At 36.6% G+C, this 18,009-nt stretch overlaps 1 protein-coding gene across 4 annotated transcripts in view; it reads left to right on the top strand.

Moving 5' to 3' along the window:
* Positions 1-18,009, top strand: part of LOC110440544 (protein trachealess-like) — a 130,918-nt gene that overhangs the window by 17,409 nt on the left and 95,500 nt on the right. For 2 of the 4 annotated variants that reach the window (XM_021483681.1, XM_021483680.1), the window contains exon 1: positions 6,711-7,210. The exons of the other annotated variants lie outside the window; for them this stretch is intronic. In XM_021483681.1, coding sequence (XP_021339356.1) covers positions 7,173-7,210 — 38 coding nt within the window. In that variant the 5' untranslated portion in view covers positions 6,711-7,172. Of the gene's footprint in view, positions 1-6,710; positions 7,211-18,009 lie in introns of those variants that run through there. 4 annotated transcript variants of the gene reach the window in all.

Genomic DNA, 18,009 nt, shown 5'->3' with positions numbered 1-18,009 from the left:
TACTTTAATAGGGTATTGAACATGCTATAATACTCTTAATCTGGAGCAAAATTTATAATCACCGTATTTTAAAATTAATAAATATTGGTATTATATCGAAATAAAATGACATCGGTACTGACAAAGTCGTCAAAAACCTGCAAATATATTGAATTCTCTAAATCAAGATAATTCATTGTTTAATTCCACTGTGGTCAAAGGTCAAAGTATTTCGCAGAGTTGGCTACTTGTAAAATAATTCCTATATTTTTATCGATCGGTCATGATAGCGAAATGTGTTTTAAAGAAAGTTTTTTTCTTTCTTTAAGAATACCATATGATAATTTTGAAATTCTGAACTCGTTTTTGTTTGGAAACCTCCGTCCCCATAACCCAAATGAAAGGAGGTGGGCTGGGGATAGTAAATGGTTGACAAAGGCATCTGAAAGGTCCGTTAATTTAAAAGTCTACTTGAAACATAACTGTTATCATAATTGTATACAACTTAACACTTGTGTGTATTATTGTCACGAATACTGTGCTTTTAACAAACGCTTTAAATTGCATGTGGTGCCGGAAATACCAACATGGTTCCGCTTCCGATTATTAGTGTGGATTCCTGTGTTCTCAAGGCTATTTTTGTTTCCATGTATTCTCGGGAGTGCTGTTGTCATTCTCCTTGATGGTGGATGCAGAAAAAGTGGGCTCTACTCTTGAACGGGGATTTTTTCTCTCTCCATATAACAGTTACCTGTGATGATATAACTCGTATCACGTCCCAATACTGCCTAAATAACATGGAATTTTGATGATATAACTCGTATCAAGTCACTGTACTGTCTAGATAATAGTGAACTGTGATGATACAACTCGTATCACGTCCCCGTTGTGTCTAGATAATAGTAAACTTTGATGATATAACTCGTATCACGTCCCAATACTGCCTAGATAACAGTGCCTAGATAACAATGAACTGTGATGACATAAATCGTATCACGTCCCAATACTGTCTAGATAATAGTAAACTGTGATGATATAACTCGTATCACGTCCCTGTACTGTCTAGATAATAGTAAACTGTGATGATATAACTCGTATCACGTCCCCGTTCTTTCTAGATAATAGTGAACTGTGATGATATAACTCGTATCACGTCCCCGTTCTGTCTAGATAATAGTGAACTGTGATGATATAACTCGTACCACGTCCCCGTTCTATCTAGATAATAGTGAACTGTGATGATATAACTCGTATCACATCCCCGTTCTGTCTAGATAATAGTGAACTGTGATGATATAACTCGTATCACGTCCCGTACTGGTTATGTATCTTGGCCTCGCACTCCATAACTTCTAAAACCAACTTTGCGGAAAGTCAATAGAGCATTTGATACAGATTTCTCTATGGCAATGGACCCCGTTTTTTGTCCAATCTTTTTGATAGCAAGGTTATAATGCTGGTATCCTATCCGATGATTGAGTAAAAAGTAGATGCATGTACTTAGGTTATAGAGATGAAAATCTAAATGGAACAGTGCTACAAAGATAAGAAAATAACTTCAATTCCAGGTAACTATCAAAATGTAAATAATATTGAATTCGGCTATACAGATTTGTATTAATGGTTAGGATTTCAGATGAAATGTATTATAATTTAGTATGTGTTTTTTGGAGTGTTTCAAGTGCAGTTTTAGTTTGATTTTATGTAAACAGCCAATGAGTACAGCCCATGGGATAATGTCAGTAACCCCCATACGTAAAGTTGTACCTGTAAATCTGAGCGGTGGTTGACGGTTTATACCAGAATAAAAGCGTATAGTTAGATGGAGAACGTTTTCGTGTTAAGGATCCCCGTACTACAGCAAAAACACTGTTTTATACTTGCATTTGGAACACATTTTCCCGGCATGACTAGCTTTGATAAATAATTCTGGAAAGAACACAATACTTTGCGCATGATAGCTTTTATGAAAAAATAATAAATATGAAATGATTTTTTTTTGAGAGTTAAGATGTCACAGGGCCAGACCAGAATTCGAACCCTGGATCCCCGAGGGGTTCGCTCTACCTGGTCGGCGGTTGTACCGTTGTCTAATCCCCCTAAATGTATGGTATACAATAAATGAATAGGGTGAAAATCTATAGTGTTTTGCATGCAGTGGGGCAGGGTTCCTAATATTCCGTTTGCTGTAGAAATAGAAGTACGTTTATGTATCTTACCTGAGCATAATTTATTTTTAACAACAGGACATACATATTTGTTTTCGGTGTTAAAATTATGAAAACATTACCTGTTTAATGTTTTCTTTCACGTGTCATTTACCGATATATTATGAACATAAAACTTCATTTATTTTACAACAATTATGAAACAAGTAATTTCAGCTTATATTAATCACTCGTGTTGGCCAGAACCGCGGGTTGATGGTGTTAATGGGGGAGGAATGAAACAAGAGGGTCTAGGTGACTAATCATACTCACGTTAATGTAAAGATAAAGGATCGAAGAAAGGTGTATGGAAAGTGTGTCAGTATCAAGATAGAGACCGGTTTCTTTTCTGAATGTTTTGATTTGTTTTGAAAGACACAAAAATATGTAGCTGCACATGTGATAGATAAAACAAATCCGTGAACTACTAAAAATAACTGAAAAATATGAGGTCTTTTTTTCGGATATAATTGAAATTACTTCTGTAATCAAATAACCAGGAGCCGGGTAACCCCTCCGAAAAACACCCCCGCAGGTTGGGGATGGGGAAAAAAATACACCTGCTGTTACCCACGGCTTGTATCGTAGGAGGCGACTAATGAGGGAACCCCCTGCAAAATTGGGAAATTTGCTTTGGTGTCCTCTATTTGGGGACACAAAAGCGACCAAAAGAATTTGCTGCGTCCATTGCAATATTTGGGATCTTAATCTTTCTTTCTACTTCTAACTACCTTTTATTTCCTAGCGCCTTACTTAGAAACACCTCACTTTTGGTAGTTGTTATTCCCTGCTTAACGTACAGCATTTAGGGGAATTGCAACAACTGGTTTACCCGTTGTCAGTATAATGTGACCGGGCGGAATGCTGTGCTGGGTGCCTTCGGCATGGTATTTCAGTGAGATAGCACTATAAAGTCGGCATCAGATCCGCGCTATCACACGGAGGCAAGCCAACAACATACCCCGTCTCCTGCATACACACAAGCAAGCACGCATACACTACACACATGGATGCACGTCCTTAAATAACATTAGCTGTTAATAGGACATCAAGCAAAATTAAACCACACTAAACCAAACCTCCGCAAACAAATGTAAAACCAGTACAATTGTATAATGTGTTTTATCCTTCTCTGAGCGTATGTATCATATACACTTCTGGATTTAGTTTTAATCAGCATATATTTATTGAAGATGATATTTTTAAATGATATTTTCATATTTATTAAAAGAAAAAATACGAATTTCCTTGCATTAAAATGAATCACCACCAGATAATGTGCATATTTTTTTCATATTACCTCAGTAAACAAAATATATATATTAATTAGAAAATCTGGCTTTACGCATGTGCGGCATTGAGATAATGAAAATGATGATTATACTTTGACTCTGAAATATTGTTACTTTGGACCAGTTATCGGTCAGGAATACGTTTTATATAAATCATATTACTTCCTTGTTGAGTGCTTCAATAGGCCCGTTGTATGATAAACGCGTACCTATATGGTATACAAGTATATCCAGACATCTACCCTACAACTCACGTAGTCTACTGTTTGACCTTATGTGACTCGACCAAGTAACCTCGACCTTGGGTGACCTCAAACCCAAACCGCTCCATACACCGATTACGTAACTAAACTTCTACAATTTCGTAGGGTTATATGTGCTAGTACTAGCGAATAAGGTTTCTGGAGATCAGATCTGATATGACGCCACAAGGATATCGTATCCTAGACACAGGGTATTGGTTATCATATTTTAAAATAAAAATAAAATAAAAATCAATATAGACTGAGAGAGGGATGGGGGAGGTGAGGGGTTCGAATCTTTATTCAAATACACAACGTTTTCACTGACGAGTTGAACACCCGCGAAATCCTGAGTATCAATCAGATCACATACTTAGAGCTGGGACTAAAAACATTAAGGATCCCTATCCCTCGTATTTACAGTAATATCATCTGAATATTTCGTGTTGCATACAGTTAAAACAGAATTGGGCTAGGACACTTCCGCTTACCAGATACTGTATGCTCAGTCAATCAGAGCGAGAGTACCACACTCTGAAGACCATGGTTCGAATCCTGTTCCAGCTCTACACTCAGAACACTGCTGTAGATTATATTTTGATTATTTCAACTCTATTAGTTTTCATTAGGTCCCGCAAAGGCATGGTTTTCTTTTTAGAAATGAATGATTAAAACCAGAAAAAACAGTTTCCAATGCGTAGTACAGTTTTTAGCAGTGGTACAGGGATCCTTAAATTTATTCTTCTTTTTTTTATATATATACGTGTATAACTATGTTTTTAATCATTAAAACGGGAGCCTTTCCCGTAGCATTTCTGCAACAGCCATAAGTGTATAATTTGATACTAGTATACATTTTAAGTGCAATTTGAATATTTATTTCGCTACACTAGGACAATGTGTTAGCAGACGGATGTGTACCTAATAACCGACATGATACTGCGTTTTATACCATTTGGGTACATTATTGGGTACATAATGTACCCTGACAGCGATATCAATTATCGTCCCGGTGTCTCCAACGCTCACTTACTAAATATGTGTCTACTGTGACACACCAAACTTAAATATAAACTTTATTTATTTTATAAATAATTACGGAACAAGTTATAACTTATATCGCTCTTGTTGGCCGGCATGTCAGCGCGCGGGGGGTTTTAATGTTAGAGGAAACCGGAGTACTCGGAGAAAACTGGCGTGATCGGGCAGGTGACTCCATACCTTTTCACGTCCAATCGGGGAATCGAACCCTGGTCGCCTTGGTCAAAGGCGAGTGCATTATCCACTGCGGCACCCGACCACACCTAACTCCATCTACGGATTTCTTTTAAAACTTTAAATAACAATTTGTTTTACAAAGCATAGTCTTCTTCGCGACAAAAACGTGCGGAATTTAAAATACAAATTGGCCTGTCATGGAATGTCTACTTTGTAATTACGAACATTAAAAGAAATTCGTACACGACACATCACGGAATTTATACATAATCTCTCTCCCCCCCCTCCCCCCAAAGGAACATTTGATATCTTGCTGATACCTTGACCTTCATGATACGGGGACCAGTTGTACGGTCCAGAGGAAGCAGTAAGATGATTTGCTGTTTAATTTCACCCTCGTCGTGACCTTGTTTTCTGGTTTAAACACCGATACTATGTTTGGTCGTGAAAATTTCTGACATGAAAAAATGGGATGCGCGATGAACAAACAGTATTGTGTTTGATCTTGACCTTGACAAAACCGAGAAGCACAAAGTGACACCTGACATAGATCTGATGCTAGCGCTACCCGACCTCATTCTAATCAGGATATATACGTAAATAAATACAAACTAACATTTTTAAAGGTGCAAGCATGATCGCTTGTGTGCGTGTTACGTTCATCTTATAAAATGTGGCCAGGAAAACAACAAAACACTGACACACGTACACACACTTCAAAACAAGCCTACTCGTAATAGCTGCATGTATATAAAAGGGTCTAAATACAATCGCTACTGACATGGAGCACGTATTGTAGTCTACTGTTTTGACCCGACCCAGTGACCTCGACTGTTGGCGTGTTCCCGACCGTGCGTGACCTCAGACTTTCCACCTGTATTCCGATAACATAACTTATCTGTTTATAAATTTGATATGCTAAAAACATACTCAAATGTCCAAATTCATCATTGTTTATTATGGAGGACGAATCTTCAGGAGTTGGCCGCGAGAAACATCAGCGGCCGGGTCCATTTATTGAAATTCCGGGGGATACAGCCCAAATCCCCCCCCCCCCCCCCCAAATAATAGCCAGATAATTTTCATTGGAATTAAAATCCTGGGTTTTCCACCGTATTTGTCGTTTGTAATATCACCCCAGAACTTATTATTTCAATTTATATTTGGTTTTCCACGAATTTAATTTTGATAGATCCAAGTCCGTGGATTTATAAGAATTGTGTTTCTCTGTTAACATTATTTTATACACCTTAGTATAACAAAATATGATACATTATACCATAGAATTTAATAACTAAATTCTGTGACTAGATACTTCACCTGTACAACACATATATACCTACATGGATTCGGTCTATCACTATGCTAGACGTTCCCGTTTTTTGACCGCATTGAAATATTATATATATACATAAGTCTCTTTTCATTTCTCCGACAACCTTAAGTTTAAAAGAAACCGCACATATTAATCTCTCCGTGGACGACTACAACCTGTGTCGACAGACACTATCTGTACTTGTCTCGGCATATTATTGTATTACGGTCCTCGATTACACAATCTGTAAACGTGATCTCACTGCTATCTACGCGACACAAAAAAATACAGATCTAAGTCAAGGTCTGCAAAATATACGCGACATGGCTATTTATAGTCTTATCAAATTGGGCAAAACGTGAGCCTTAATCTCGTTAGAGCTCGCCTTATGTTTTGAAAATGTATGATTTTGACTGTAAATAATGAGGTCCAGTCTGTGATATACAATTGTATATGTGTATAATCGGGGTTACATGTACAAGTATCTTCCCGCCTTCCGTTCTCCTCCTTTCCTGAGGCCCATGCGGGGTAATCCACGTGTGCGCTGTCCTGTTTTGTTTGGACACATGGGTCGCTGCCGTTCAAAGATGAAATGATTTTCCGGTTTTCCTGTGTACGCTATGAACATTTATAAACTTTCTCTCGAGACACGAGTTGTATAGTATTCAAGCACCATAACGTCATCCATGCATCGTGTAACCTAGATTTTCTTCCGAAAGAGTCGTCTGCTATTTTGACCCCGAAGCACGTTCACGCTACCCCGGTCTGAGTTGATATTGCTGAAATTACATCGGATGTGCGACAGACGAGACCGTTACCGTCCTGTCGTCCGCACCCCCAGGCTCACCGTACCCTCACCCCCGGGGAAGGGCTGACCAGGGTGTGGCTAGATGTGGAGGGACGCATGCAGTCGGTTTAAATGTCTCTCCATGTGCGGACCCCTCCTATCGGAGACAGGTAAACACACACATGTATTTTCATTAGTTTGGGGAAGTCAAAATCGTCACATATACCGCCGTGTTAAATTTGTTGACATCTAAGTTGTTCGGTGAAATGACAACCAAATCGTTCACGAGAATCCAACATGTTCTTATAAGAGTCGGCTACAGACAGCAGGCGTTACTCTATCGTTTTATGTATAATTACTCGATTCTTATTTGTACAGGTAGATATATATATATGAATGTGGGGGAGGGGCACATGTGTGCACAGGACGAGAGTAAGGACGGTGTGGATGTTCATGTGTCTGATAACCCCCCTTACCCTGAACAATCATCCCCTGGTCCCTACTCTTCATCATGCGACCATGGTTAGCTTTAATCCCCATCCCCCTTTCCACAACTTGTCATGTGGTTTAAAAGATGACTACCATAAAGAGCGATAAGCAATGCATATATAATCATCACTCATTCAAGTTTTATTTGTGTTGCTATATAATGTTGAGTTAACACAGAAAAAGGGACACATTATTGTGACATTTACTACCGGACAAAGCAAATGGTTTTAAGTATAGATGCTTGGTACTTCTTTTTTTAAATTAACAAAGATGAGGTGTTACAAGGGCTAATGGTTATAAGAAACCATAGGAATTGTTACACGTTGCTGAGTTGTTCATTTAATTGAACATCAATAACTTGGTATTGTGATCCAGGAATCACACCTTTTATATACTTTATTAAAATGTTTAAAGATATTATTCTTGGAACATCATACAAGTGAGCTATAATTATGATCCCTGGGAAATATCTATTACCCATGTAAGCTACCCATCTGTGGTATTCCTTAGCTCATTCTATTCCTAAGATATTGTGTTCTGAAAACCAGACCTCAATGACCTTGTGATTTTTGAAGAACCAGACCTCTGAACCTGGTATAGTATTCAAAGGACCATACCTCTTTGACCTTGTTATATTCCAAGGACCAGACCTCTGTGACCTTTTATGGTTTTCCAAGGCCAGGACCTCTTTGACCTTGTATGGTATTCCAAGGACAGGACCTCTGTACTTTATATGGTATTCTAAGGACAGGACCTCTGTACTTTATATGGTATTCTAAGGACCAGACCTCTGTACTTTGTATGGTATTCTAAGGACAGGACCTCTTTACCTTGTATGGTATTCTAAGGACAGGACATCTGTACTTTGTATGGTATTCTAAGGACAGGACCTCTGTACTTTGTATGGTATTCTAAGGACAAGACCTCTTTACCTTGTATGGTATTATAAGGACCAGACCTCTGTACTTCGTATGGTATTCTAAGGGCAGAACCTCTGTACTCTGTATGGTATTCTAATGACAAGACCTCTTTACCTTGTATGGTATTCTAAGGACCAGACCTCTGTACTTTGTATAGTATTCTAAGGCCAGGACCTCTTTGACCTTGTATGGTATTCCAAGGACCAGACCTCTGTACTTTGTATGGTATTCTAAGGACAGGACCTCTGTACTTTGTATGGTATTCTAAGGACAAGACCTCTTTACCTTGTATGGTATTCTAAGGACAGGACCTCTGTACTTTGTATGGTAATCTAAGGACAGGACCTATGTACTTTGTATGGTATTCTAAGGACCAAACCTCTGTTCTTTGTATGGTATTCTAAGGACAGGACCTCTTTACCTTGTATGGTATTATAAGGACCAGACCTCTGTACTTTAAGGACAGGACCTCTGTACTTTGTATGGTATTATAAGGACAGGACCTCTGTACTTTGTATGGCATTATAAGGACAAGTCCTCTGTACTTTGTATGGTATTATAAGGACAAGACCTCTGTACTTTGTATGGTATTCTAAGGACCAGACCTCTTTACCTTGTATGGTATTATAAGGACCAGACCTCTGTACTTTAAGGACAGGACCTCTGTACTTTGTATGGTAATCTAAGGACAGGACCTATGTACTTTGTATGGTATTCTAAGGTCCAGACCTCTGTACTTTGTATGGTATTCTAAGGACAGAACCTCTGTACTTTGTATGGTATTCTAAGGACCAGACCTCTTTACCTTGTATGGTATTCTAAGGACAGAACCTCTGTACTTTGTATGGTAATCTAAGGACAGGACCTATGTACTTTGTATGGTATTCTAAGGTCCAGACCTCTGTACTTTGTATGGTATTCTAAGGACAGAACCTCTGTACTTTGTATGGTATTCTAAGGACAAGACCTCTTTACCTTGTATGGTATTATAAGGACCAGACCTCTGTACTTTAAGGACAGGACCTCTGTACTTTGTATGGTATTCTAAGGACAGAACCTCTGTACTTTGTATGGTATTCTAAGGACAGGACCTATGTACTTTGTATGGTATTCTAAGGACCAAACCTCTGTTCTTTGTATGGTATTCTAAGGACAAGACCTCTTTACCTTGTATGGTATTATAAGGACAGGACCTCTGTACTTTGTATGGTATTCTAAGGACAGGACCTCTGTACTTTGTATGGTATTCTAAGGACAGGACCTATGTACTTTGTATGGTATTCTAAGGACAAGACCTCTGTACTTTGTATGGTATTCTAAGGACAGGACCTCTGTACTTTGTATGGTATTCTAAGGACCGGACCTCTTTACTTTGTATGGTATTATAAGGACCAGACCTCTGTACTTTGTATGGTATTCTAAGGACCAGACCTCTGTACTTTGTATGGTATTATAAGGACAGGACCTCTGTACTTTGTATGGTATTCTAAGGACAAGACCTCTTTACCTTGTATGGTATTATAAGGACCAGACCTCTGTACTTTGTATGGTATTCAAAGGACAGACCCTCTTTGACCTTGTTTGGTATTCCAAGGACCAGACCTTTGACCTGAAGGTATACCAGGGACCAGACCTCTTTACCTTGTATGGTATTCTAAGGACAAGACCTCTGTACTTTGTATGGTATTATAAGGACAGGACCTATGTACTTTGTATGGTATTATAAGGACCAGACCTCTGTACTTTGTATGGTATTCTAAGGACCAGACCTCTTTACCTTGTATGGTATTCTAAGGACAGGACCTCTGTACTTTGTATGGTATTATAAGGACCAGACCTCTGTACTTTGTATGGTATTCTAAGGACCAGACCTCTTTACCTTGTATGGTATTATAAGGACAGGACCTCTGTACTTTGTATGGTATTATAAGGACCAGACCTCTGTACTTTGTATGGTATTCTAAGGACCAGACCTCTTTACCTTGTATGGTATTATAAGGACAGGACCTCTGTACTTTGTATGGTATTATAAGGACCAGACCTCTGTACTTTGTATGGTATTCTAAGGACCAGACCTCTTTACCTTGTATGGTATTATAAGGACAGGACCTCTGTACTTTGTATGGTATTATAAGGACCAGACCTCTGTACTTTGTATGGTATTCTAAGGACCAGACCTCTGTACTTTGTATGGTATTATAAGGACAGGACCTCTGTACTTTGTATGGTATTCTAAGGACAAGACCTCTTTACTTTGTATGGTATTCTAAGGACAGGACCTCTGTACTTTGTATGGTATTCTAAGGACAGGACCTCTGTACTTTGTATGGTATTATAAGGACCAGACCTCTGTACTTTGTATGGTATTCTAAGGACCAGACCTCTTTACCTTGTATGGTATTATAAGGACAGGACCTCTTTACCTTGTATGGTATTCCAAGTACCAGACCTTTGACCTGAAGGTATACCACGGACCAGACCTCTTTGACCTGGTCATTCTTCTGCCCTGTATTGTTATCAAGGGATAATTCTATTAGCTTGTATGGTGAACTATAGATTGTTCCTGTAAGCATTTTTTTCTCTTTCCAAATTTGAAATCTGGGAATGAGGGGTAGTGTTACTTAGGCAGAACTTTAAAATTTAGAGGGGATGTAAAATATCCTTTGATCTGGAGAAAACGAAGGGTACATCTGTAACATTTGTTATGTTATCCAGGAATCATACCTCTGTTAATTAGTACCATGTGCATAAATAGCAAAAAATATAAATATTGAGGAAGACATGGAAAAATAATGCCTTTTATAATCCTACCATAAGGATACAGCCTGTTTTTAGGTAACGAAAGGTTCCTTATTTTACACTGTGACATGATTGATACAAGCTGTTGTATTAATCTGGTAGTAAGAACTCCATTTTAGCTGGAACTCATAAAGGTTTGTTATGCATTTATCAGGAAAGGGTTCTTGACATTTGAGTTTCATTTTATGCTATGGTAACCAGATATGTTGATACTCCGTCCTCAGTGTTTTGTCTGGCTTTGTTGTTTGGGTCAAGTTTTTCGGGAAGCAAAGTGAACATTAATACAGAGTGATGGTGAGCAATGATTTGCAGAAAAACATGAAATGTATTTAAAGAACCATTGTAGGTAATTATAACCTTACTACACATATTCATCCGACGTCTCAGATTGAACTTGTCATTTCAAGCCTCGCCCAGATGTATTCTCCAAAATTATGTAATGAATTACAGTAAAACTTTCTGGCAGTGATACAAAGGGAAAAAAATAATATAATAAGACTGACTTTGAATTTCGGGATTTAAGATGGCCGCTTTGGCCTCTGATTGGCTGAGATATTATAAACTTCAATGGTTGAGTGTGGCGGATAAGTATGTCTTTGGCTTACAGTTCCAGTTAAATTTGTCTTCAATATTCTTTCAGTGGCAAACACTTGACTTGTGATCAGACATCAGTTGCATCATTTAGATTTTTTCATTTTGGGGCTATAGCTGGGATGTCGCTATGCAACATACCGGTACATGCAGTAAAAACAATTAAACATGCTGGAGGAACTGCTTTTATATAGAAATATCTAATAATAGGTTCCATCCTTTGTTAATTTATCCTAAACATATATACTTCCTTGTTTCAAAGCTCAGCTGGAAGTGTCAATGTTTGTTCACTAAGATATATATATATATAATTAGTCATACTTGGTAGATTTTTTTGAACAGCATTGCACATACACACAGAGTACATTATCTTTGGTTTTTAACTAATGAAAAATGTTCAAATTCGCTAATGCGGTAGAATTTAATTAAAATACATCTGTAATGCTGGAAGTATTCATTGTTCTAGCACTCGATTACTTTTATAACCAAGCCGAGGACAATCCAGATAAACTATATAGGTAATAGCATGCTGTAGAAGATATATATATAAAAAGAACGATTTTACATTACTTGTAGTTTTAAATATGATTGGTAGTGCCGGGCAATTGGTTTAAAATCATAATCGATAATCATTTTGGTAATCGGAAGTAGTAAACCGATCGATGATTGATTGCATAATCGGTTCATAATATTTGGGGACTGAATACCCAAATAAAGTGAGAACGATACTATAACATCAATAGACCGAGTTGTTCACTGTACATTAGGTTTCGTTCGCTTATGATTAATGGATATCAAGCAACTTTTAGGCATTTTTGTCAATAATATAGTATAAAGCATCAGAATATATGACTTTCAAAGAATACCTTACATGGAAGACATTGAAATACTTTGATTTCAATGATAAACCAATTACATGGATTATCGGAAAGGTCTAACCGATAAATTTTGGATTATGATCGATCTTCGTCCCATCACTAATAATTGGACAGAAATATTATTACGAAAATACTGAACATTTCTGCTACATGTCTGAACAAATAAGAGTACATGTAGGTAGGTTAAAAATGTTGCTATTCATTTTTCAAGGTTTATAAAGGTGACTTTTCTTGACTTTAACAGTGCTTTCCTGAAAGTTTTGAGAAATGTTTTTTAAGGGTAGGCACCAAAATTTAGGGGAGATAGGGTAACTGGAAACAAACAACATTTTTTATTTGGTCTTATTTTGATTGGATAATTAAGGAATATTATTTCAGAAATAATAAACAAAAAATTAATAGATATCTAATGTATGTTCTTTTTTCCTTTTTAGAAATAAAATAAAATGGTATTGATAACATTTAAATATTTCCTTTTTTACTAATAGTATTCAGTAGGTGGGGTAAATTTGGTTAAAGGGGCGGGTCGGGGAAAAAATGTCATATTTGCTAAAATGGCATACACATGTTTAAAATATATTCTTATGAAACATACCGATTCAAATTTTGCTGAAATTCACTCCCCAAGAGTAAAAATTATAATTATATTTAAGAAATCCTAAATCGTCACCTGACAGTCTAAAACTCTCAATTGACCAAGATCAGTGATGTAATTTAACCGCATGCGCGTCATCAACAAGGCCAAATGTAAACATTGCGGCGAAAGAAAAAGATGCATGCAAAAGTCATTGACAGGCACGAGGTATCAATACCGTTATATATAACAACAACATATAGGTAGGAATACTACACTTGCATCATACATGACCTTTGAAAACAAATATTTACGCATAGTATTGCTGTCTTGTCCGCTAGTTGAGTCCGACATGGCACATGATGGCGTGCTATTGTTGTTATCTTCACTGCCTCATTTTCGAAACAACCATGTGACATATATAAATAGATCTGCGTTAAATTTACGCGGGGCCTCCCCGACATTTCAGTGGTCAAAACTGGACATTGCAAGCAGAACTCGACCATCATATTGCCGTGGTATAACTTTTGGAAGGCCAGAGAACGCATTTACACCCATTTATTTTGTATTTTTTTCCCGACCAGACCCTTTAATATCTTCTCAACTATCTATTACTTTAAATAACTTGCTTGGGGCCCCTTTAGAGCGACGACTATATTATAGTAAGATGTATATTGTTTTTTAAGGATGACAAGTTGCTTGAATATTAACCCTAAGCTTTGTGTGTGCACATTAATATCCAATATACCAGATAAAGTATGAAACTTAATTGCTTGTAACATATGTTTATCATAATTTCATAAATATGTATATATATCTTTGATTAATGCAAGAAATGCAGAAATGCATCGTATTTAATATAAGGGTAATGTCTTTGTTGAGCATGTGGACATGAAGAAGTGAATTACGAAGACTAGATTAAACTAGTAATGGTGCTAAAAGCTCCCAAAACGACAAAACATATGTAAATTTTATGAGATATAAATGTCTTTATTTGGTATGAGTGTGAACGAAAAAAAGGCTGACATTCAATGCTAAAGCAATAGAGATTTCGACAGAGAACTCGTTAAGGTATTGATATTAAATTCATGGACCCTTTTAAGAACATTGAAGTTTAAACATTTTAAGAAAAGTGGTGGATAAAACTCGGCGATAAAATCTGTCAAAATATGCAGCATATTATTCAGTGTTGTACATTTATGAATAAAAATTTAATAGGATGTAAAAAATGAACGACCATGCAGAAAAGTGGCAGCCAGGCTACGGTCCGGGGTTGTGTCGTCTTTAGCAGCGTGTTATCTACGTCTTAGTCGTGAAAACATAAGAAAACCTTCAGCATTTTGTCCAGGAGCTCGGTTACACATAATGTAGTTTAATAGCAGTGCACAGTTGTGATGTAAATGAAGAACACTCGATCGGTGAAAGAGACTTTTGTAACATGTATAAATGTTTTCATCTGTTAAAGGGTGTCTACTCGTCTGAAGTGAGGTGTGAAACACAGAAATACATATATACTATCCCTTACCTAGACTTTCTCCAACAGAGCCCAAATCAATATATCATAGAACACCCATTTTGATAAGTTTCTAGACAGCACTGGCTACAGACCCGAGGGATAATGGGCTTAAAGAAAAGCCTCTTTTTCATGTCAATTGGCTTCAAAAGAAATTTATATTTGTAGACGAAAAATTAAGTTAAATGGGAATTTTATTTCTTGGCATTTTAAACGCACATTGTGTTATCTGTTTAAAATCTAGCTGTACTTTTATGATGTTGATATAGCGAGCGATTGAATGTGGGTGGTTAGTTGATATTTGATAAGGACAAAAGTGAAGGATGGCAAAGAGTGATAAGATTATTTGTGTTCTGTTCCTTTGATATTTTTTGAAAACTTCACTACCTGTTTGTTACCGTGCATTTTCTGCAGCCTGGGTGCACAGTTACAGGGTCTCTGACAAGTTTGCACCAGAGGGGGTTGTTCCCTTACTTATTTGTCCATTCACCCAAACCCTTGTATCAATACAGATATTGTGAAATTGCTGCGTAAATGTCGTGTTAATTTTTGGCTTTGGGAAATACTTTACATGTATATATGAATTTTATCGTCCTGCTCTTTTCCCCAATTTCGAAAGGATTTCTTTAACATTGAAATCGATGTGTAAACGTCATGTTAATTTTCGGCTTTGAGAAATATATTTATTTATTCGTTGTCCTGCTCTTTTCTGACATTTGAAAGTATTTCTTTTCAGATAAGAAAACAGGGTTATTCAGTTATAACATTATTTATATGAGCTTGTAGATTTTAGATGATTTTAATCTGAAAAGTTATTTGATATCATAATTTTTCATATATCATGGTATTTTTGCTTTCCACTTTCAGAATTGATAATAACGATAATACATAATAAAATTCACATGTTTAATTTTAAACAAATTATCCTTTCAATAATTTGATCCTAGTAAAATTAAAAAAAGGGCATCAAATAAATAGTAAATCCTGGTATTTGTAATATTTCACCAATATGATGAAGTGTTTAATAAGATACTGAAATTATGTCAAAGATTCTTTTTTATCGCTCAGAAAGTTTAAACAAGTAAGCCTAACACTAGAATCCCGTAATTTATTTTAAACAATGGAATTTCAAACACTTGACAATAGATTTAACCTTTTAATCATTTTTGCTTTTGAGATTTACGAATTAACAAAAAAGTTGATTAACGTCCAGGCACATTCCTTCATCGCATTTCAGATTAAAATGCAGGAAATAGTGTTGAAATATCTATAAAATTGTGTTTTGACACTTGCTATCAAAGCAGAAAAGGTCAAATACAAACATCCATCACATCAGGGAGATAAAAGCTAATGAGAAAAACTATAAAAATCACCTTATTGTCACTTAAATCAATCTTAATTTGTTACATAGAGTTTAAAGGTAACATTTTGATAAAATTCAGGTGGGCAGGTAATGATTAATTTGCTAATTAGCATTATCGATACTTGGTTTACTTACTCTTAGTTAGTAAAATACCCTAAAGACAGGTCTCTATTGTGTTGATGATGGGCCATTAACCCTTTCGCCCCAATGTAACTTTAGTAGACTCTACCATGCATTGATTTGGATGAGTCCAATTTTGATCTGTACAGTGGTGAAAGGGTTAAGAAATTAACAAATAAATAAATAAATCTCAAGGCGAAAGACTTTTTTTTATGAGGCCAAAATAGTTTGTGTGTTTCAGGTATCCAGACCTACCCTTGATTTTCCTGCTGCATGACCCTAAAGAAATGTTATCACCTACTTGTATCTAAGATTAATTCATAAGCTAGGCAAAGTTCACAGCCTCACTCATTAAAATGTACTTTCTTCCTGATCTAGGAATCTGACCCTATTCTTGACAAATTAATAGCCATCGTAATGTGTAGAAATGCATTGTAAAATATGATATAAAGCATAATATTGATCCATGAAAATAAAACAATTAAATTGAAATAGAATGATTTGCCTACCAATTTAATTTATTTTTTGCAGGCATGCTACATGAAACACACATATTATTTCTTTTGGCCTTACCATCCTCTCTGTAAGATTGAGGATGGGGGATGGGTGTGGAGTGGGTGTGGATTGGGGTGGAGTGGGTGTGGAGTGGTGGCGTCGGATATGGGTTGATGATGGTTGAAACAGTAAGACAATTTAAGAAAATCAGCTGATCTAGGAACATTTCTGTGTATGACAATTCAAAATTAGGAATAAGGATACTTAAGGATCCCTGTCCAACTCTTACACAAATAATGGATGTGTAATGGGGCAGGGCTTAACATTAAGCATTAGGTTGATTGCTGGGGGCAGGTCCGACCCCATGTCGGACAACCTGAATCATTTTCCCAATGTGAGATGTATCATTTCTTCGCATTATCCATTGTTTTCAGGCAAGGCAGGAGTTGATTTGGAAAGTAAGATTTGGTTTCAACTTGCCTGATGAACAAGTAACAGATGTAGAAGATAGCCTTATTCTGTGTTTTCTTTACTTTGCTGATTTAATGATAATGGTATTAGCCAAGATTTAATTTACAAACAGTTTATGAATGGTTTTGCCTTTAGTAGATTCTCTGATTTACTCAGGTTATTGAATTTGGTTTTATCAGTACATATTATATATACCACTAGCTTTCATACACTGACTTTAACAGATTTAAATTTACCTTCAAACTGATATGGCTGTTTCTATACCTGAAGCTCAGATTTTCGTTATACATGGCTCGCCTCAGATATTCATGTTAAATTGACTTTTGTTTTACTTGAACTTGATTTGATTGTCCACCTCCAAGCCATGATTTTTACCTGTGATAACTATATAGTCATAAGCGTGTATCAAACTTCGTAACGGTCATCAATCAAGGTGTCACCGTTATAAGTTTACGAGGGTTTTATTCAATCACAGCCACTGTGTAACCTGTTTTTGTGTGGCCCCGTGTCACACTATATACTTTAAGTGTGAGATGTATCATCATTTTTTTTCCCTGCATTCTTTTTCCCCCCTACAAGGCCTTGATTGTCTCCCTTTATAAAAACATGTGTACATTGTCTGTTTACTGACATAAATGTACTCAAGATCATTTAATGACAAAATATAATTGTATTTAAGAAGAATTAAGATTTATGGTCATGGAAGTATTAATTGTATTTTCAGAATCCATGTGTTTGCACTGTTGTCAGACGTTT

Source organism: Mizuhopecten yessoensis, unplaced genomic scaffold (assembly GCF_002113885.1).
Source record: "Mizuhopecten yessoensis strain PY_sf001 unplaced genomic scaffold, ASM211388v2 scaffold11185, whole genome shotgun sequence".
NCBI classification, from domain to species: Eukaryota; Metazoa; Mollusca; class Bivalvia; order Pectinida; family Pectinidae; genus Mizuhopecten; species Mizuhopecten yessoensis.
This window is presented reverse-complemented; position numbering and strand designations above follow the sequence as displayed.